The sequence below is a fragment of the Spea bombifrons genome, chromosome 2 (genome assembly GCF_027358695.1).
Source record: "Spea bombifrons isolate aSpeBom1 chromosome 2, aSpeBom1.2.pri, whole genome shotgun sequence".
NCBI lineage: Eukaryota > Metazoa > Chordata > Amphibia > Anura > Pelobatidae > Spea > Spea bombifrons.
The window spans coordinates 94670840-94693653 of NC_071088.1; the positions used below are offsets into that span (position 1 = coordinate 94670840).

Sequence of the window (22814 nt, forward strand, 5' to 3'; positions counted from 1 at the left end):
ATGTTTATGCTAGATAGATAAAACATTTCACATGTTCGTGTTCAGGGCGTAAACTACAAATCATATTTAACATTGAAAACCCATCAAGCTCCAAGATGAAATGCAATAAACATCTTATTTCATTTTCCAACAGCTCAACCAATACCAGAATCCAGAATTTTGCAATTACTCTCCATATTTTGCAAGTCCAATATTACAAAGATATTATCTTATATATAGATATATTTGTAGTTTTGCCATTATTATTAAGTTTTCCTAAAATCCTGAATAAGGAAAATGTCTAGATCGCTATAACACCACACAAGGACAATAGATATTTAATTCAAATTAACCTAAATAAAGATTAGTTACTTAGCACCATTAGGATGAGTCAAATTTACCTAGTTTTGGGGGTTATGTATAAAAAAGGGATTCTGTTGCATGGTTTGGAAAGTGGTCTTAACACCATAGAAACCAATGGGACACTCCTGCTGATTGGAATATTGCACCGGTTGCTATGGTGATATGACAACCTTTAAAACTCTTTAAAACTTTTTTTATACACAAATTCCCTGTCAACTATTTAAAACAGCCTGGGTTCATTAAGATGCTAAGAGGAGCTAACCATGAGAGGATGCCATATCAGAGAATGCAGTGGAGACATTACTAGATTTCCATAATCTGAAATTATCTGTTAATCTTGTTTCCCTACAGTTACATTCCATATGTAATATATGTATACTTACAGAGACACCAGGTGGACCTCTGGGGCCAAATCCTCCTTCCCCACCAGCATCACCTTTTGTCCCGTTGCAGCCATCATGTCCTGGCTTTCCCCTGGGACCACCCTGTCCTGTGTGACCCTGTCCATTGGGAGGAGAGAGACATTCAGAGACCAAATCAAAGTTTTTCTATTAACAGAACTTCCAATAATTTATTTCCAAAATGTAATTATTTGTATATATATATATATATACACATGTGTAGTAATTTGGCTGAATGTAGCCCTCTAGGCCTGGAAATGCCAAGTTTCCAGTGTACTTGAAACCCATTCTATTTGGGAAATTATCATGCATATTATGAAATGAAGATGCCCATATTGAACGCTTTCCCAAATGACTCATGAATTGACTTTGCCCACAGTATGATTTTTGTTTTCTTTTAATGAAAGTTTGCTAATTGTTCCCAGGAGATGAGTTTGGTTCCACTCTCATATGACATCCACAATTAGGACTCTATATGCAACCAACCGAGTATAAACACAGGTATAAAATAACAAAAATAACCACAATCCTTCCATATTTTAAAAACACTAAACATATTAAACATGTCAAAACAAAAAAATGACATTCACTGGATTGTGTCAAGCATGTAGGTTATATGAGCATGAGTTCAAAGTGTTCTAAATTTAATATTCATATTACACTCAAGATTTTACTGTTGGTGGTTAGCGCTGAAAGTATTAAATTGCAACATGTCTTTTTAATGCTTGATAGATAACAGCATTTTAATTTACTTACAGGTACACCATCAGCTCCAGGAAATCCTGGGACACCCCTTTGGCCCTACAAAAAAATAAATTATTGTTTAAGAAAGACTCCCATTAATACATTCCATAGACATATCTCAGGAAGGGCCAAGAAGCATTACCGCATCTCCAGTTGGTCCAGCCCCTCCATGATAGCCTCGATCACCTTTGTCTCCTTTACGACCTTCTAATCCTGGTAGACCTGATATTCCTGGTGGACCAGATGGACCCTGTCCTCCAAGAGCTCCTGGAGCACCCTGCAACAAAATGAATACAGCATGGGTACACAAATGAGATTTAAGATTGTAAACCTGCGTCTTCTGATGTTTGTCAGACATGTATAAATGTTTGGTTAGGAAATGTAGCAGAGTTGGTGTGCCTTCAGCTCACCAGATTATCACATCAGGTACTTGCTGCTGGAAATGGATGCCTAGACATTCAGCAATCTATAAAGACTCATAGAGAGAAACAGAACTTAAAATGAACCGTATTTCAATGTAATATACACGGGAATTACAGAACCCCATGATTAAGGTTAAAGTAGAATAATTTAATTATTCTGACACTGCAAAGTCTTATGATTCTAATATTCCCTACCAGCAGGTGGCGCTGTGAATCAGCCTATAATTGCTGTAGTCCTGCTAGGCCAAATGAGTTCCCAATAAAATGAGCACCTCGGTATAGTGATAATATCTGTTTTAATTGAATTATTCTTTAGCAAACCAATATACCACACCGCATTTAAAATAATTGACTGGATCTTGCGTGGCTTAGTAGGAATCAGCTATATCAAACATTTAACTAAAGTTAAATGGGTTAGAATAGACTGGGGAATGTATCCCAGCTTCTGTACACTCCCATTATACTCAGAATTGCAAGTAAATGTGCAGCATGGGATCTATACATACACAGCAGATAGCCAGTGCCAGTTGCCTATGCTTTTCATGTAAATTATTTAAAATTTTAACTTCCATCATGTGTACTTTCAGTAAACACGGCTCAAAAGAACAATGAGTATTGAAACTGATGTCAACTGCTAGGGCTAACATTGTTCAGTATATCCTTGAGCTACAACCTGGTTTGAGGAAATGACACAGTTATCAAACTATGTTTTTCGGAGAGGAAATGGTCATTCAAAACACGGAACACAGCTCTCTATTATCAAAGCAGCATGTTTGTTATTTTTTTCCAGCAGATAAAATAGAATAATACAGCTGATATGAAAGCTTAACAAGAAAAAAAAAAATATATATATATATATATAAAATTCCAAATTCCAAGTAAATATATATCTCGAAAGAAAGGCTGGATTTGCCACTGGTTAATATGGACATGTCATCTGAAAATAAAGTGACATTAATTAATACAACTGAGTATATGAGTGTCCAGAATGGCGATAACATACTTTCTACTCCTCATAATTAAGTATGTGCCCAGTATGGATGATATGTTCTTAATTTTCATAAAACATTTAAAATGTTTCCTTTTCACTTGAACTTTTATGTTCTTTTCACTCTGGGATATACTTTTATCCATCATTTCCCATTAGCCCAGACAGCACTGTTCTGATGTACCCCAAAACATTTTAGGTATCCAAAGCTGAACATGGGGGGGCATGGTTTGAGGTGAATGGGGGGGCATGGCTAGAGGTGAATGGAGGTGCATGGTGCATGGTTAAAGGCGAGGTTATGAGCAGTGCCAGCAACAGGGCCATTGCCCTACCTTCATTTTCTAGCCACCCTGTGATGTATTGAAGCTCAACTCCGGGATATGACATCATATTGCAGTGCCCTACTTCAATATGTCGTAAGGTAGTAACGTAGGAGCAAAAACATGAACCTACATTGATTTCACATTGATTTCACAGCTCTGTGGGCAGACAGGGGAGAAACCCTAATCTCCTTAACACCCTATGATCACTATTGCTCACGAATCCGGGACAGCGAAGCAGTTTTGCGGAGCAGTGTCTTGAAATCATGAGTGTACCCTGTTGAAGCAGGACACTTGGGAGGTATGCTCTTATACGGGTGTATATTCACACAGTCTTACAGTACTTACTGGTTTCGCTTAGACAAAACATTAGTTGCATTCTCTATCGGGTTCAATAACTAACTGTTACTGTATTCTTTCTTAATAACAAATACACAAGCTTTCAAGTTTTTTTAGTTTCTAGCGACTAATAACCATGTTTTGAATACTACATTTAGTTAATGAAAGTGTTGAAATCACAGGATAGGTGAAACAGCTGGTTTAAATGCACATGCTTTCTTTAAAGTTTTTGAGAAAAAAAATAGTAGCCTTTTATTCCAAGTCGTGAGTCTGCATTTTAAATTTTGCGAAAAGAATTTAAGTTATATATTTACTTTGTTCTCATTAATATATGCACTAAATAGGGAGAGTCAATGATTAGAGAATTGTGTGCCGTAGACAATTACCTAATAACCAGAACATACTCGCACCAGTAAGCCAGCCTTTACATGTAAACCTCTATATAAATGACTCTCATGTACAGTATTGTTCTGGATGAAAAAAAAATATGCAGAAAAAAATATTAGCTTATCATGTAAAATCTTGAATGGACAACGTCACTGTAGTTAACTACTGTTCTTTTGTGTGTTGACCAATTATAGAAAGTTGGATTTTTTATTAGCAAAATGGTAACTTTTTTATCAGACGTGGACTATTCAGAGCATATTATTGTTGTCAATCTGACCCAATGTGCTAGAAACCCACAGTTTTGCTCTGTTTATGTGATAGCTGACTTTGACAGGAAGGATAACACACAATTTAGGCTAAGAGGGACCACTGGTTTTGACAACAAAGTATAATTGGCTACAAACCATCTTTGACACGAGTCTACATAATCCCATTATAGCCCTGTGTGACCCTTTCTGTAAATAGGCAGGTAAAAAATAAACCACTTTAGATAAGATTAGGCTCTCAACAGATACCGCAAACTTGCTAGGCAGATGTGGATATCAATACCCAAGGTTAAACAAGGTTGTCAAGTTAAAAACCTAGCTAACAGGAAAAAATGCTGTGGTTAGCTTTGAAAGATTCTTGTTTCAAAATATAAAATAGGAAAAATGCCTTTATGCAGGCTAGGACATCGCTGATTTACTAAAAGACGATACAACTTTCAGATAATGTGAATAAGGGAGGCTTGCATTAGTCTTGAATCAGGCGTTTTGTAATGGATAAATTACAGCCAAGCTATCTCTAATTCTATGTAACAGCGGAAGTGCCCCGTTTACTGCATTCTGCAATGAGATTTTGTCAAGCTATTTCCTGGACTGTCTTTGAAAATGTGCGCCATGGGTGCATTCAGAGGTGTGGCCATGAATGTGGTTTCACTGACAACAGGTAAAATGTTTGGTTTAATAGAAAATGAGAAGAGAAAAGACAAGAAAGAGGAAATAGAAGATACGAGAGAGAGGATAAAGATAAAGAAGAGAAAAAGAGGAAAGGCGGGAGAGGAGAAAAAGAGAGTGTCTTGACATGACCCAGGAGCGCTTACCGCAGGAGTTCTTTGCCCTGAAATATCTAGCAAAGGATGGAGCATCAAGACAGGGGACAGGCGGACAGGGACAGCTAGTAAACCAAAGCTGGGTTTGGTACACTAAACAGGTAGTCAGACAATGCCAATGTCAATACAAACAGGGGGTAGTCAGGATCACAGATCAGGTCAACAAGGTACAAAATCTCAAGAAAGAAGGTAGTCAGAGCAGCCAGGAATCAAAATCAAAACTTTAGGAACGATCAATAAGGAATTGCAGGAGCACACTAGGGTGCATCACAGACACACCCCCTGCTGCACGCCCCCTGCTGCGCCCTATTAGGGGTGCCTCCTTCACTCCCTTCCTGACGGGTGTATGCTGCATAGAGACCTCATACCAGCAAGATGCTGTCTGGCTGGTGGTAGCAGGTCTCAACAGTGTGACAGAGATTAAAGAGAAAGAAAGAAGCCATAAGAGACAATGGAGGGAATACAGACAAAACGAGAATAGAAAATAAGAAGAAGAAGAAAAAAAAGGAAAGAGAGTGAAGAGGAAAGAGAAAGAATAAAGAATAGGTGATGATGGAAGAGAGAGGAGGGGAGGAGGAAAGAGTGAAACGAAAAGAGGAAGAGAGGAGAGAAAAGAGCAAAATGAGAGGAGAGAGAAAGGATAGAGGAGAAGGAAATAGGAGAGAGGAGAAAGAAGGGAGAGAAAGGAAATCAGGTAAATTGGAGGATGGGCAGAAGGTGGCATGTGGGGCAGAGAAAATGGAGAAAAAGAAAGAAGAATAAAGATATGGGAAAGAAGAAGGAGCAAAAGAAGATAAGAGCAAAAGTGGAGGAAAGAAGAGCAATAGAAGTCAGTAAAACCATTTAACTGGCTGAGAATAATGACATTTGAGCCCCTGGGGGTTTAATCAGAAAAATAGAAAATATACCTGTTACAGCTTCAATTTCACTGTGATTGGAGTAATAGGGACAATTTCCATATTGTGCATCCTAATAAACATAACAGATATCCCCATACGATAGTGGCATGTTATTACTAATTTAACTGCAACGCCCACTTTACATATCCCATCATATATATTAAAATCAACTGTCAGTATACATGTTTACTTTTACCTTTTTTTTTAAAGTTTGAATGTAAATACAAAAACAATACTAAAGGTAGGTAAGCTGAGATGGCTGACTGTATGTGCCCAAACTAGCATTACATAACTTAATCAACTTCATGTCCTCTCCCCATCCTTACAAAGACTGCAACTTAATAAATACCACCAATACCTTTATGTGAAGGAGCAATCATGAAGATCCAGAGAACAGAAAGTTATGATATCTTCCTCCATTGTGTACACATGGCTTTTAATACAAACGCATTGTACATTATTATTTTATTATTTATATTATTTAGTGTATAGAGCAGGAATATATAAGATATATATATATGTATATATAAAAAAAACAAATTTGCTGCAACCCAGCAAATTTGATGGACATTCAATTGTTTTCTTTAAATAGTATTTCTCAATGACTCTGGCTTACTTTGATTCTGCGGGTATAAAATTGAGAGAATCAATTTAATAACAAGAAAGTCACTGGCAGACCAATTGTTTTCTAGTAGTGTGTAGGAGTGTTCTCAGGCATTCCCAAACAGATGTTTCGTGTCAACAGGCGGTGAGAGCTCCAAGAGCTTTACAGCATCTGTCCTGTTTTTGATATTTGTGAGAACATTCTTTCATCCAAAAAGTTTTCCCTGATGAAATTTGGAAACATAGCTCCAGTAGGCAGGAAGATAGATTCTCAAAATAAGGAGTCTATGATGGATGACTCAGACACTGCAGATGTGAAAAAGTTAAAATATCACTGCATGCTGCATATTTTCTTCCCAGAGGATGAAAATGTGAACTTTACAATAATAATAATTATAATAATAATCATCATAATAATAATACTATATCTCTGAAATTAAACTAATTAAATAGTTGCAATTTTCCCCAAATCTTCTTCCCCCAGTGAATAAACAGACAAAACAGAACTGTTGGCTGCTATAATGTAATACATCATGACTACTAGTATTATATATATAGATATAGATGACTTTATAACATTGCCTATATAACACCACATTTCATTGTTTATTTCATTGAAATAAAACTTCTACTAAATGCTAATATTTTTGTTAAAGTTCATGGCCCTAACACTTTAAGGCCAGCGGCCTCATAATGATGTATGTGTGGCTGCCGGTTGGATATGCACAATACATTTTTATGTTCATGCAGAAGGCTACAAGGCATATCCACTCCAGCACTGGAGTTGCAGATCAGGTGAATATGGAGCACTGTTGGCCAACGGTCCACTTGCATTTGTCCAGTATCCCAGATGGCCAGTCCTAGAGCTCTGCACCTGACCCCACCTACAGTATAACTTAATCAAACATGCCTGACTTTGGTCATTTCAAGGTCTATGTCCTCACCCTTCGCTAGCATTTGCATGGTGGCAGTAGTGCCGTGCTAGAATTCCATAGTTGCCTGTCCTTGATGTAATGTGTAAACAAAATGTCAAATTAGGGATCAACCCACAGGTGGAACCATATGACTTTTTGTCTGAACACCCTATTACACGCTACTTTGCCCTCTCAGTACTCCGCAGAAGGAGAAAAAAAAAACTTTGCAGTCTGCATTCTGTTGATTTAATACCCATGTAAATCCACAAATCAGTAGCAGCTTGTGAGAATATGAACAGAGCAATGAAAAGAATGTTTGACTCAAACAAGTCATGAAGCGGAGAAGAAACAGAGTACTCATTTAATTAAAGAGTAGAGCATCTGCGTGCACGGAAAGTAATATCATTTCACATAGCAACTACTGATGTGAGGTTTACAACAAAAAACGCAGTACTACTGTTTTTGCAAACATGATGCCAGCACAATAGTCTCCAATATTAAGTATTACGTAAACAGATGCTGGAACAAGAACAACTTCCCTGTTATTAGGGACAAGGATTAATAATCTATAGGTTTTGTTGTATCATCTTCATTTTCTGGTTTTACGAATATATTATGGGTTAACAGTAAAACAAGGAAAACATGTAACTAGGGGTCTTGGCGTCTGGGAAAAAATATTGGAGGTCTCGTTTGACATGGGCATCATATCTGTTTCTGGAAGTGGAAGGAGGCAAAAAAAAGGTGTGCAGGTCCTTTGCTGCTGAGCATCTGTGCCTCTTGCCCCAGAAAGAAATACATACAGAATCCATTGTGACAAAACTAGGCATGAATGATAGGATTTTAGGGAATAGGGATAAGGAGGTAAGTCTGAGACTCTGACTTATCCCTTTTTCTCCCTGATTTCCAAGAGGTGAGGGGTTGAGCATGGACACATAACGCTGCATTGCATGACCCAGCGGGAGTAGCTAGGCAGCTAGCTGGGTGAGCTGCATCACGGAAGCTTCACAGGCTAAGTGACCAAACCTAAGGGTTAAGCGGCCAATCTTGACACACAGGTGCCTCATTAATAGTGTCCAAAGAATGCTTGTGGGTTTCATTGAGGTTAAAATGCAGTGCAATCCCACAGATTCAGCTCCTTGGCAAACAATACAGACATGTAAAATTAGATAGGCCTTGCCAAACTTGGGGTACTTAATAATAATGGTGTTTTTGAATAGTATTAGTTGAATTCTGGCTTTGTTTTGGGATTTGAGTTTCTTACTGAAAATATGTGTGGGCATGTAAGTGTGCTAACATGTGTCTTTGGGCGTGTGTCTTGATATGTTAGTATGTGTGTGTCTGGGCATGTGAAAGTGTGTGTTGGAGTATTTTAGTTTACAAACATGTGTCTTTGGGTATGTTAGTGTGTGCGTGTCTGGGTATGTTAATATGCGTTTGACTGTGTGCGTGTGTTAGTGTTGAGTGTGTGTGTGCGTGCGTGCATGTGTTAGCGTGTGTGTCTAGCTGTATGTGTGTTTGTCAGGATGTGTTTTAGTGTGAGTGCCCCTCCCAAGTTCAGGCTCTAGATCTGCCCCTGCTAAGGGTGGAGTTTAATTCAGTTGTGCAAGAAGCTTTCAAATTACATACTAGATTTTCGTGCAATTCTTACAAATTGCCAAACTGTTGTATCTTTCTGTGACTTTGCATTCTCCCAAGTGTTCATTTTATCTGAGAGACCTTAGTTACCCATGTGGGTCCTTACATCTTTTATAATCAGTTGACACTTAAATTGTTTACTTTCAATGTTACTTCCAATGTAATAAGTTCAGTCAATTGCTCTGTGTCTCCTTGAACCGTCCTCCTGGGTGGCCCGCTCACATGACATAAAATACATATGGCCAAAACAGGCCTCTATTTAACATTTTAACATCACAGTTGATTAATTAACTGGAACAACTCAGCCTGTCAAGTCAGCTACAGTAATTATTAACTTATTTCTCTGTTTTTTTGTTCAACCAAAAGCTTATTACAAATAGTACTGAGATGATTAGGTAAATTGTTGTTTTTAAGCAGCTCTATGACATAAGCCTCACAGAACAGTGACACCAAAACTTTACATAACAACTGTTGTTAGTATTCTTATTCTTGTTATTATTATTAACATGTTTACAAATCGCCCAGTAGAAAGCTGTGACAATTTATGACATTTATATTTAATGGAGACCATATTTGTGGTTTTCATCTTCACTTCTTGTAACCAGTATGCACAAGATATTCTTTTTTTTGTAAAACTAGTACATTTAAATAAACTGGTAGTTGTTTCAAAAAAAAAGTCAATTATGATGATTTCATCTATTCTGTAAAACCAAGATAAGATGAAAAACCATGGCATGGATCTTACACATTCCAAGCCTTCAGCTCATGGATATAACTTGGTATTTCTATATAAATTAGCAGAGCAGCTGAACAGACAAAATGTATATTAGCTATGGTTCTCAAAGTAAGACCATTGGCATTACTTCATTCTACAAGGATTTCCTGAATTATGCACAGCAGAGTGTCATAAACTAAGCTACCACCATCATTTTCCATTTATTCCTGCCCATGGTTGCTTTTTGAAGCCTGTTTGGTGCCCTCAAATTTATTTTATTCACTTACATTAGTGGCACCTGAAGGGACACTGGACAAGGTGGCTACAGCAGGGGTGCCAAACCCCATCGTCAAACACAAGGGTACCATTGAGTTGCTAGAGCCCATTGGGTTATGTGACATCACGTTAAGTGACCCAGCTGAACTCATATCTCCCAGCTTCTACCCCCAGTGAATCGGGATGCTGAGGGGGGAGGGCGATGTTTTGGAGATAGCGCTGACACCTTAATTGCGGCCCCAAATCCTGCTGTAACAAACTCTACCTCTGTCTCGAGGCCCAATGCATGTGCTTGCAGTATAGTAGTGCTAGAACTGCACTTTATATGTAATCCCCATTGTGTATAACTCAGAATAGTGCCAGGTATTATCCTGAAAGTTTATAGCATCTGTGGCCATTGGGGACTGGTGTTTGTACCAATTGTACAGCGCTACGCAATATGATGGCACTATATAAAACAATATATAATAATGGTAATAATAATGATGCTATTAAGTAAAATTACATTATTATTAAAACATTATATTTTAACAAATTATTTAAATGAAAATAAACTGTATAAACAAATATATTAAAAATAAGTTAAGCTGTAATCCTGTCATAAATATATACTGTTGCTATGTTGCGGACACTGCATACATCCAAACTACTCAGTTTTTTACATAAATAGTACCACAAATTGAAGAATTATACAGGGTTAACTCAACTCTTCCTCCAAAAGATGCTGGGATGACTATAGTGCATTGTGAGCTGAAATTGTAATGCTCCTTCACACCATTTAATGAATATACCCCGAAGTTTCATAAGAGTGCTAACACCTGGGCCTTTTGGTTTAAATCTGTAGCATTCTCATGCTTTCAAATCAGTTTATGGCTGATGTATCTCCATATGAATGCTACGCTGCCTATTTCTTTTAAACAGCTAAGCCAGTGACGGATTTAACAATCAGTTTTTGTTAGATTTTAGTAAAGCTCGCATAGCTATAGCAGCTATTTGTTGTTTTTTAATTTTTTTATAAAATATGTTACAAATGTTGATGTTCTCGCCTTTTCACTGCCGGAAGCATGAGGAATTTTAAATAGCTATAATGATTTATAACCTGGCCTTTGGGGCAGAACTTTGCTGTTCCTTTTTTCTAAATCATACTAGAATTTGGGAAAGATTGCTTCGTGTCCCAATCACTTGATTATCTGCATAACTTATCATTACACAGATCTTTAAGGGCTTGATATGACCCTTATCTAGCTCATAAAATGTACCCAGTAAACACTGTGACCCCCCATTCAAGAACCAATCACATCTGCTCAATATCATACTCGGAAATGTCAAACAGCCCACACAGACATTCTTTCTCATTCCTAAAATACTTCCACTCTAGTACAGAAGCCTTCCATCTTTCTGCAGCGGGATTCATTAAATTAGGTGGATCACACATATAATAACCGATTCATAAGACATACTTTTAACAGCTGTTTGTCTCTTATATAAATTCATTTTTAAATATTGAGAACTTGGCACATATTCAATATGGTTTTGAGACTTACAGTCATATACATAATTCTTTAAAAAATAGTTAATTAAAAAAGTAGTTGTTTCCCACTGCTACCACTTATAGAAGCTAGAGAGGGTTCAAATGTACGAGTGCCATGCTCCCTGTATGGTGGTGTTATTTTCCACTTAATTACGAATGAATTAGAAGTCCCATTGAAAGAATCACCACAAGACTATGAATGCCCCTTTTTTTACTGCCCATGTACATCACTTACATCCATTGCCAAGCATTGGGCAGAGGTGGCTGCCCTGCTTCTGTCATTGAGGACCCCCCCCCCTTTTACTTTCTATATTTCCTTTCTTTTTGGCTTCTTTCGTGCATATTTTTATGTAATAATTTTTATGAGATATTCCATACTATACATCCAGTAGTCATTTAAGATAATGTTTCTAGCATAGAATTTCCTACACGGGTCCTATTCATTAATCCTTGTGTTTTCTTATCAAAGAACAAATTTGGGACAGCCCTATGTGGGATAAGGGGATAAGAGAAGAGAAAAGGATAAGGGGCCTCTGCAAGGATGGGGAAGTCCACATTTAAGCACTCATAATCTACACAATCATTAAAATCATAACACAAGAGAATTAAACGTATTTGCTTATTTTGCCTATTTTAGCAGGGGTTAAAAAAAACCAGGAGGATAAAAGGGAGGGGGAAGTGTCAGGGGGCTAGAGTGGATGTTTATACTGGACCCTAAAATTTCATATATTTCAAGTCAGCTGTATTATAGACATTTCCTGCATCTGGGTATAATTAAAGACATTTGAGCATCTGTACTTCTGCTTCTCCATTATGCTACATAGTTCTCAGACGCAGGGGGTATGAAAATGACGATGTATGATAGACATATCCAATATGGATGATGTGACTACGAAATTTAGGAGCAACAGTTCAGTTCCTTGAGAGTCTGCTGATGCATTCCCGACAACCTTAAAAGCTGTCCCCGGAGCCTAAAGAGAAACAAAGCATTTTTTCCATTTATTCTCATATTAATCTGATACGTCTTCCTGTTTGACAAGGGGGTATCCAGGAAACAATGACAGGATGCGGTGTCTGTGCTTTATGTAATGGTACCAGCTGAGCTATATATTTTTGTTGTCAACAACCATTTTGAAATCATGTTGGAAGCCAAGGTGATACTTGCACCGAAAGAAAAAAGCAACGTAAAACATTTAACATCTCAACTAAACATTGGAAAACTCATAGCTGATCTTCCTGATTAATAATCTTCAATCTTCTACTGTCCTCATTTCTATGGTAGGCACAGCTAAGACAATCGTCCCATTGGATGTACAGAAAACACTGTGAACGTTAGGGGTTTATTCACATAATATGAGCCTGTTTGCCAAACAGATAATATTCTTAAAACAGACACTGGCCAACACAATACATTTACATTCTTTGATTTTAGACTAATGCTTCCATGACTGACAATAAGCTAGCTGCTAACTTTCCTCCTAACTTTCGGAGCAAGTGACACACCGCCCAACCTAAGTAGTTGTTTCCCTTCTGAGGTAGTTTGCGTATCAACGTTCAGATCCCAAGCATGGATGTATTTATGTGGGTGCTGCTCAACACAATGTGTCCCTCACACCTCGGACATTGGTTGGTGGCATTTTTCATGGGATTATAACATATATTTAGAACAAGAAAGTGTTAACAATACACAAGCTGTGGCATCTGAATTGAATTAAGTGCTTTTGTGATTCTTGCCTATGCACAGCAAACAAATGCAAATGCATACATCAGATAATGTAGAAATACTATATTCATCCGGACTTCTTTCCTGTTGAACAGTTTATTTTGACTGATTTGGAAAATTAGAGTCTGCCATTCTCATTTGCTGTACTCCATAACACTGCGGTAACACAGCTTGGATAAATACTCCCACACAATTTCATTTTTTTTGTGTTTCCAACCAATCTGTTTTGATGAGATTTTTGGAAATGGAAAATGTTGATTACATCTTAATATGGCTTATTTGAAACCAGACTGAAACATCGTTTGCGTGGTAATAACTAACATATATATAAACGTCTACATTTTGTAGACATGAAAGCTACAAACTCCATAATGTTAATAAAAATCTATGATTATCAAGAAGGAAATATTCATATCAATCAATATTTCACTGTTTTACGCTAATGTGTAAAACCCTCATTGAGATTGGTTGTATTTGTTGTATTGTACTGTAGATTGTAGATAAAATGTATATCAAATTATCTGCTCAACAAAAAGCTGCCTCATCATCACATCAAGACATCATATTTTTTTGACAAGACTATTTCATTTCCATTATTGTAACAGTCTTACCAAAGTCTTCTCTGCAGAGTGCACTATGTGAATTCATTGATGGACTGGTTGACAACATAGCACAATTGTTCTACACAACATGTAGACTTTTGTGCGTTTGTTGAAGGTCTACTTCAGACAGTTAACATATTTGACTTCTAAAAATGAAGGCTAACAATTATTAACCATGCAAATAAAAACATTTATCATATAAGCAATGACTAATATGAGGTACTTTTTCAGTAATAGTATGTATCTAATTAGTGAATGGAGAATGTGTGTTTAGAGAACATCTAGAAAAGGGACATATGGTTTTAAAAAAAGAAAATCTAACATGGGATATTGCAAAAATAACATTGAAGAAGTAATTGAAAACAGAGGCGAAGTTGGAAAGACATAAAGGATGAAATCTCACAAAATGATTTTTGGGTGAAATGGAGAATTTTTAAACTACACTGGTTTGGCTTTCTTTTCTCAGTTTAGGAAGTATATTAGAATACATTAGTTAGGAAGTATACCTGTACCTGTTAGGCCGACCTTCATGCTACATCCTTCTAAATGTGACAGAGAACGGAGTAGGGGGAATGGAATAGGATGTGTATGTTAACCCCTTGAATATACATACATTGATTGATGATATCCCAGTCTAAGGAGCGTGGTTTTGTGCTAACAGTCGGCCTTTAGGGTTTGTATGTGTTTAGAAATCTAATCCTTATGATTGATAACCTCTTCAGTGCAAGACGTGACCATTGGCCTATAATTTGTATGAGCGGACAAGACCCACATTTCAATTATAAACACCCCCTGGACCACATGGGGAGGGTAAGCATGACGGCTGGCCTATGCTGGGCCGGTAGTCAGTAGGCACGCGGATCATTGTCTCATGGGTAGTTGGGATGGATGGTGTTTTTCTTATCAAGCTTTAGGCCTAAGCTGTCAAGTTGTTTTATCACAATGAGAGGGGTTACACTGTGTGATGTGTGTCTAAGGCAGTGGTGTCCAAACTGCGGCCCTCCAGCTGCTGCAGGACTACATCTCCCATACTCCTCAGCCAGCCCCTTAGCTGAAAGAGCATTATGGGAGATGTAGTTCTGCAGCAGCTGGAGGGCCGCAGTTTGGACACCCCTGGTCTAAGGTGTTTAAGGTGTGTTTTTAATTTTGAAACACCTTAGACACACTGATTCTGGTTATTGAAATAAGATTTACGGTTTGTTACAGTAGGGGGTAGAACATGAAAATAAGGGATCTGCTTGTATCATATGCAATTTTATTTCTGATTCAAGCATATGCCTGTGCATAATAACCTGAGCTGTACTTAATGGGATCATCACATGCTTTTGGGAATGTGACTTGATAAAATTATCTTAGCATGCACCAAGTAAGCTAAGTATAGAAAATTGCTCTTGGCAATGTGGGCCAATGTCAGAGGTAAACCATAAAACACAAACCAAACCTTTTTTGTAAGTTTAACAGAATTAAATGTATATTAGAATAAAAGTGACTAGTGAAACCCAAAAACGATTCCTAATGAGGTATACTAAATGCACCAATATAGCCTACTTTGCTTGAAAATTGTTCTGTTCAGCCTTAAGTCTGTATTTATAGCACACAAGTTATGTAGTAAGAGTTCTTTTGCATACTATATGATCAAAAATTGAAATTTTTTTTCGTATCCTTTGTTTTTCTTCATTCTACTTTTTTTTTTTTTTTTTTTTTTACTAACATTGAAGAATAGAATAATCAATAACCGTCTGACTGTAAATTGTAATACCATTCTACAGCTTAGGTTATTTTAAATGGTCTTTTAAGTTTGTTCTCATAGAACTACTGGTGAGGTATGGCTCAGCAAAAAAAACTACATAATTCAGTTTGAGGATTCCATATCTGGTGCAGAACAGTAGAAAATTCCAAACGTAACATTTTGCCCTAATACGTCAGCCGCAGAAAGCAAACCTTAAACATGATGCAGCTGCGGAATTAATTGTTTCCAGCTCCACATTTTCCCTTTAAGGACATTTTTATTTTGAACAGAGGTACTGTCCATGGTGCATAGCTGAGATGACCCATGCCGACAAATGTTTGGATACTGTGGGAATCAATAACCATTGGAATAACACAACAACAGGGAATTGCCATTCAACCTAAGCTAAAACGCAGTTGTCTCCTCTATTTTACATTTAGATGCGTGATATAAAGAATCCTTTTGTTGAATATGTTCCAGGAATGTGACACTCTGAATTAAACCAAAGAAGTCAAAGGGCATGAGAATAAACTGTCTATTCCCTGGTGAACAGCAGCTGAAGACCATAATGCAGACCACTGCAGTAAAACACTGTACAACAGGAAGTGTCCTATGCGGAATGTGTGTTCTACGCTCATTGGTCCCATAACACTCTACAGTGCTTGGAGACATCAGCACAACTCCAAACAATCAACTATTGTCTTCTTACATTTCATCTGACATGCTCCATGTTTCAAACATTAACAGTATATTGCCCGGAAACAATTTGACAAGCGTTAAACAGCATTCTATTGTGTAGTAGATTTGGTGACAGTCTCTTTATATGCACCAGTGAGTTTGAGAACTAGGTCAGTGTTGACATATTCTGAAGTAAGACTATCCACAGAATGAAAACGTAGTGTCATATAGAACCGTTTAGAGGAACAGGCCTTAAACAGCTGTGAGGGATTCCCCCAAAAGTGAAAAAAAAATGAATCGGTTTATTGATGCTATACATAATTTTTCTCATTGAATGACTTGGAGTCAAAACTGTGATAAATTGTTCTTCCAGTGTACAAAAATGAAATATTGCTGGTAAAAAAGCAACTAAAATACTGTTTACTATTAAGTAGGCCGGTCAAGGGCTATTTTACGCACACTAGACATAATATACACTTGGATACAGATTAAGCTTCACAAAATGTTTATTTTATTCCATATATTTGCGTTAATTCATTTTGAAACTGCTAGCTTTGTAACTCATTAAAGAACTGCCTTAATGAGGCACACATAATCCACATTTCCAAGAGAACCATAGGAGGCAATAGTGGAGTGGCTTATGGGTAGCCGCCAATCACATTTGTGATCTATACATTTTGAGCATCTCCACCCACTAACTATTTACCACTCATCATGGGAATAGAATTTAATGGCAAATAAGACACACTCGGCACATCAAGGCTAATCTCTAGCTTTTCCAACTATTTCTCACATCACATTGTATATCCAAATATGTATACTTTAAGGCATTGTAAGAGGGCCATTGGAGGACTAGTGCAGACCTTCATGGGAAACAGATAAAAGCATGCTAAGAATGGAACTTGAATGGCTTCTTTTTAGCCCCACTCACGTTCCTCTTAAACTGCCCTTAGAGAGGTACTCTCCAATTACCACATAAAAATGAACCATTGTTAAGCAACACAGAAACATCTAGGCCCCCTGCGGCATAATCACCTCCTTCTGTACTATACACTGTATACACTGTACTATCCGTCATGCACTTTCTGCATATCTTATGAGTTAGCCTTTCCTTTTGTTGTATATATACAACATAAGTATATGTCCCATATTTTATACACTATAAAATCATTCCTCAGCTGTACCTAGAAAGGTAGCAGGTATATCATATGCATTTAACATGTTCACCGAGGTAAGGAAATACAACTGCTGTCATCATCTGCCCTCCTGTTTCCCATCTGACAGCGCAGGCGAAATAACTCGTCTCAGCAGATTCCTTCTAAGAATATTCATTTGTGGTGGTGACATTCTGAAAGGGTGCAGAGCAGTGAATTGTGGTCTCATTAAACAATATGCATTCCTTTTCTTCTGGTTGGTAGATAGATAGCAGTACATTGTTCCAGCGGCTTGGAAATCCTTCCCTTTTCTAGTAATGCGTGATGCACTTCTACCCTCTGAGCTGGTTATAGATATGAAGAAATGTTAAACTATCACAGTGTGCACGACGTTCTCAGACACAAAGCATTCATTGTGTTTTATTACAACTCTCATACCAACAACCATATATTTTCCTTTAAGGAAATTATTCATTTTTGCATGCCCAGTGGCCAAATTGGGCATAGAGGGGCTATGGCACATGTGGTGGGTAAAACATAAGGTGGCATTAACGCCGGGTATCATAATCTGTGTAAGGTGACTCCCAGTGCCAGAGGAGCAAGTGTTGGTAGGAATGAAAGAAGCAACACTAATGGAGTACAATAATGCATAGAGTGGAATATGGAGTGAACTGCAAAGTAGATTCCAATAGGCATATACACTGTCTGGGAAGTTGTAGTTCCATAACAACTGGAGGGCTAACTGTTGTCTATTCCTCCTCTATATTAAACATTGTATGTCATAATGACAATGGTTTTTTAATTTGATAGTGTTAAAGGGAAGTCCCACTGAAAATTATATTTCTTTCTCCTTGAGCATAAAACACATAAATAAGAGTAGCATCGAGAAAAACTTGGTTTTGTTTCATTTTGCTCCTATAGACTTCTTTATGTGATATTTTGGGCGACTTTCCCTGTTCAGCCACCATACTGAGCTATTTCTTTATGGCAATACTAATGATGCTTCCTAGACTTTCATTAGTCAAAGTGTCAGCGTAGTTGATTTAAACTGGCCATTCTAATGTTTGGATTAAGAATCAGGGTGTTTGTAGTACATTGTGCAAAAGATAAAAAAGCAAGAACACATACAAAACGGCTACTAAGTAGCTGCCTTAGAAAAACATTGCATTACGCAAAACTATGTCTATTTAAAAAAAGAAAACAGCACAATACCTAACAATTCAGACATATTAGATGCAGTACAAGCAGACAGAGAAGAGGTATAATAAATAACTGAAATCCTGTTATGTGATTTTCAGGGATATTCCCATAAATGGGGCCAGTACAGGCATGCCTCTATGGTTTACTTACTGTCATGTATACACTTTAGCTGTCAGAAAGCAAGCACATACGCTTGCAATTAAAACAGCATAATCTTTGTATGTATAAACTACTTCTTTCTTTATTTATCTTTGTCTCTGACGTGCTAGGTTTCTCAACCTCAAAAACATCTGAAATTATGTATTTCTGAATTTTTTTCATTTGTTTGCTTTTTTAAAATTGTAAATCTAAACATTTGATGCATACATGGAAAGCTCATGACATTTCTGCCCTGCTTGAGCTGCCCTGGTCCACTGTTAATACTATTATTGTGAAGTTGAACCTTCTAGGAGTAACAATAGGTCAGCTATGATGCCATATGCCATGCACACTCACAGTGTGGGGCTGCTGAAGTGCGTTGTGCTTAAAAATTGCCTGTCCTCTGTTTCAAACTGCCTCTGGAAGCAACATCAGCAGAAGCAATGTGTCAAAGGCTTTATGAAATGGGCTTCCACGGCCGAGCAGCTGCACACAAGCCGAAAATCTCTATGCCAAACGTCGGCTAGAGTGTAAAGCACAGTGCCATTGGACACTGGAGTAGACACTCTCCGAAGTGATCTGGAATCTGATGGATAAATCTGGGTTTGTCTGATGCCAAGAGAACACTACCTACCAGAATGCATAGTGCCTACTGTAAAATTTGAATACTTCCAACTTTGTGGCATATATTTGGGGAAAGCCCTTTCCTGTTCCAGCATGAAAACATGGTTGTATGAGTGTGGAGTGTGGAGTTACTCAAGTGGCCTGCACAGAGCCCAGACTTTAACCCCACTGAAAACCTTTGAGATGAAGAGCAACACCCATTGCGAGCCAGGGTTTTTCATTCAACATCATTGCCTGACCTCACAAATCATATTTGGGGTGAATGAGAACAAATTCCCAAAGAGACACCCACAAATCTGGTGGAAAGACTAAAGGCTGTATTAGCTGCAAAGAGGAGACCAAGACTATATTATTGCCCATGGCTTTGGCATTGGATGTTCAACAAGCTCATATAGGTGTGATAGTCAGGCATCAGAATACTTTTTGCCCATATAGTGTATCAATTGCAGGCTGAACATTTTGAGGTCCCTTTGTGGATCTTGGGATCCTTCTAAATTAATTGAAAAAAGGACTGAAAGCTAAGATCAATTGGATCCCACATGTCCCAACTAGGTTATATTAGGTCTCCACTAAGCTGGTTTAGGTGTGCTCTGTAGACATGAGTAGAGACTCATCTTGGTCCATTTTGGTAGTCCTATGAGCACCTTGACAAGCAATGAATTCTTGAAGACTTCAGATCTGAGTTTAGTCAAATGCACTCGTAATATACTACAGTACATAATTTTAGATATAAACTCAGTAGATAACATGTAAATTAACTATATCAAGGATGCGCTTGGCTGAACTCAAATACTTATTTTTCATGAATTAATTGTTTGCTCATAGAATTGCCAAACTGAGCCAAGTAAAAAAAACTGCTTTGTTCCCAATGGAGAACAGTTCACATGTCAAAGCACACAAATTCCATATACTTTGTCAATTTTGCCAGTCTTAGCCTAATAAAATGAATAGTGCATATGCCATTTAAGGACACTCTCATGAGATCACTCCCTGATCTATGTGATATAAAGAGTTGTGTGGGAAACATTTTGTTCTGGATGCAAATTCAGTTATGACAGTGTCCTAAAAAACATCCGGCTATCATTTCTAAATGATATTTAATAATATATAGTGTCCTATCTACAAAAAAAAGAAAGGAAAACATGAGGACTTTTGCAGCAGATACAACAACCCTCAACATGAATGAACGTACTGTACGAAAGTAGACTTTGCCAGCTGCACTACATCCTACTTGAATCTTGATTTTCTAAAATACTGAGTACATAAAAGGACATGCCAGCGCATGGCCCGTGTAATTCTTCCTAACTCCAAGAATGTTTATGATGATGGTCATTATTATTTTATAACAAACTTTAATAAAGAAATCTAATAGTAATAATAATAAGACTGCACTAACATGGCTTTTACAGAGTTAGCCTACATTTTTTTAAGAGGGATGCTACTAAAGTAAACAAATACACCGCCTATTAGGTTACTCTTTATTAAATGAGAACAAGGGTTGACCATGTACTAAATGATCTTGTATAAATCAGTAGATTTTTTTACCTCCAGTTGCAACTGGTCCACCAAAACTTGGAATGTTCCCTTAGCATCTATTAAGCTGCTAAATCCCTCTGTATATTATTATTTGTAATGCAAGTGCACTTAACTTAATCAGTCCTACCCAGTCCCAGACATCTGACACACCTGGCAGGCCATTGGCCAACATGGCACCATACACACCCGTTGGAGTTTACAGATCAATGCAACTTTACCTAGATTACGAAAAGTTGGACTGCTCAAAACGGGTTAAAAACGTAGTTTGCGGCCTCTCATATCCAACTGTTAGCCTCACCTGTGTGATAGGCGGCTGCCGACCTTAAAGTGCTATTGTCGCCTCGTATTCCTAAATCCAGCTGTGAGCCTTACCCCACACAAACAACACTATTGCCAAAATGGAAATAAAGAAACACGCTGACGCACGAGTAAACGTATGCTTAATGAAAATATAAACTTGGAAAAGGACACTGCATCTTTGTGGACTTGCAACTTTTCAAATTATTTAATAATCATGCAAACATGTTCAATCAGAAAATAATAGTTCTACATATTCTACAATTTGCTTCAAGGTCAAAAATAGTGAGTCTGGGAGATTCTATCCATTTGTAAATGTCATGGGAAATCTTTATTCATTTTTGACCTCAAAGGACAAAAATAAGTACAGACACAACACAGACAATGGCAACAATACAGTCATTCTTAATTAACTGCCAATCTGCCCTTAATTTGAAAGGACCTTGGTGGAAACCAGTTACCACATTTTTCCAAATTGTGGGATGATAACATGGCAAACGCACAAACGCTAGTCCCATCTATTCTTCAGGTCTGGATTTACATGGGATATCATTTTTTTCTCAATCTGTTCGAAACCTCAAAGACTTTAACAAGACGCATTTGCATTCCTGACATCTAAACAGAAGTGGAATCATAAACAAGATCTGTTTGTTTTAGGAAAGCATCAACATCCTTGTGCACGAATGGTTTATGCAGATTAACAAACGGATTTATATGCTAGTCGGTTTCTAGAAAGCACTACAAGGAAAATTTATTTCTGCAAAACAAATCTGCATCTAATTTGTCTGAATTCTGTCTCATTTCCAGGGCTTGGTAGTTCAGCAACAGTATTTTGCAAGATGGGAAAGAGACTTATGAGTGGACGAGAAATGAAGAGGAGAATATTTAGCTTTTGTGTTCTAGGGATTTAAATATTTTGAAGACTTCCTATTTATTTCAATCATTAAAACGATTTGCAACTAAGATATACTTCTTTTACTGCCCATTCAGGAGAGGTAATGGTCCATCATTATAACTGGCATAAATAGGGCAAAAGATAAAGCAATGACCATGGAAATCAACTCAATCTGTCTTCTGATTGACCTATAGTTAGAAGATAAACAGCTGTTTGCACACAAATGGCGGTATGGCACAGTTCTGAGTTTGAGCATTGGGATCACATGTCCTTTGTGTTGATGTAAGCGATAATGATCTCTCTATTTATTTCTACTAAGTCCATAGAGATGCCCACAGCGCACACATGGGTGAGTGGACTCATAAGGATAGCATATAAAGTTGCTCTTTACTGCCGCCACTGGTCTAAGGGACACATTAAGAAGATAGAGACCTACAACTGTTAGGATTGATTATCAATTGTGTTAGGGATCGGGCCCCTTAAAAACCTTGAGAGCCTGAGTATACTCACGCTACATCAAAAACATCTTTCACTTGTATTTTAATTCATTTTCACTAACAATACATTAACACATTTACTGGCAGAAAGTGGATTGAATTGTAAAGAGGTTGACTCCTAATAAAAAAATGTTT

General features: G+C 37.5%; 1 protein-coding gene across 1 annotated transcript in view; it reads right to left on the minus strand.

Annotated features, from left to right (window-relative positions):
• Window positions 1–22814, minus strand: part of COL4A2 (collagen type IV alpha 2 chain) — a 77902-nt gene that overhangs the window by 34265 nt on the left and 20823 nt on the right. Inside the window, exons 5-7 of the mRNA XM_053455263.1 lie at window positions 1630–1764; window positions 1500–1544; window positions 726–842 (exon numbers count right to left, since the gene is read on the minus strand). Of these exons, the coding sequence (XP_053311238.1) occupies window positions 726–842; window positions 1500–1544; window positions 1630–1764 (297 nt within the window). The remainder of the gene's footprint in view (window positions 1–725; window positions 843–1499; window positions 1545–1629; window positions 1765–22814) is intronic.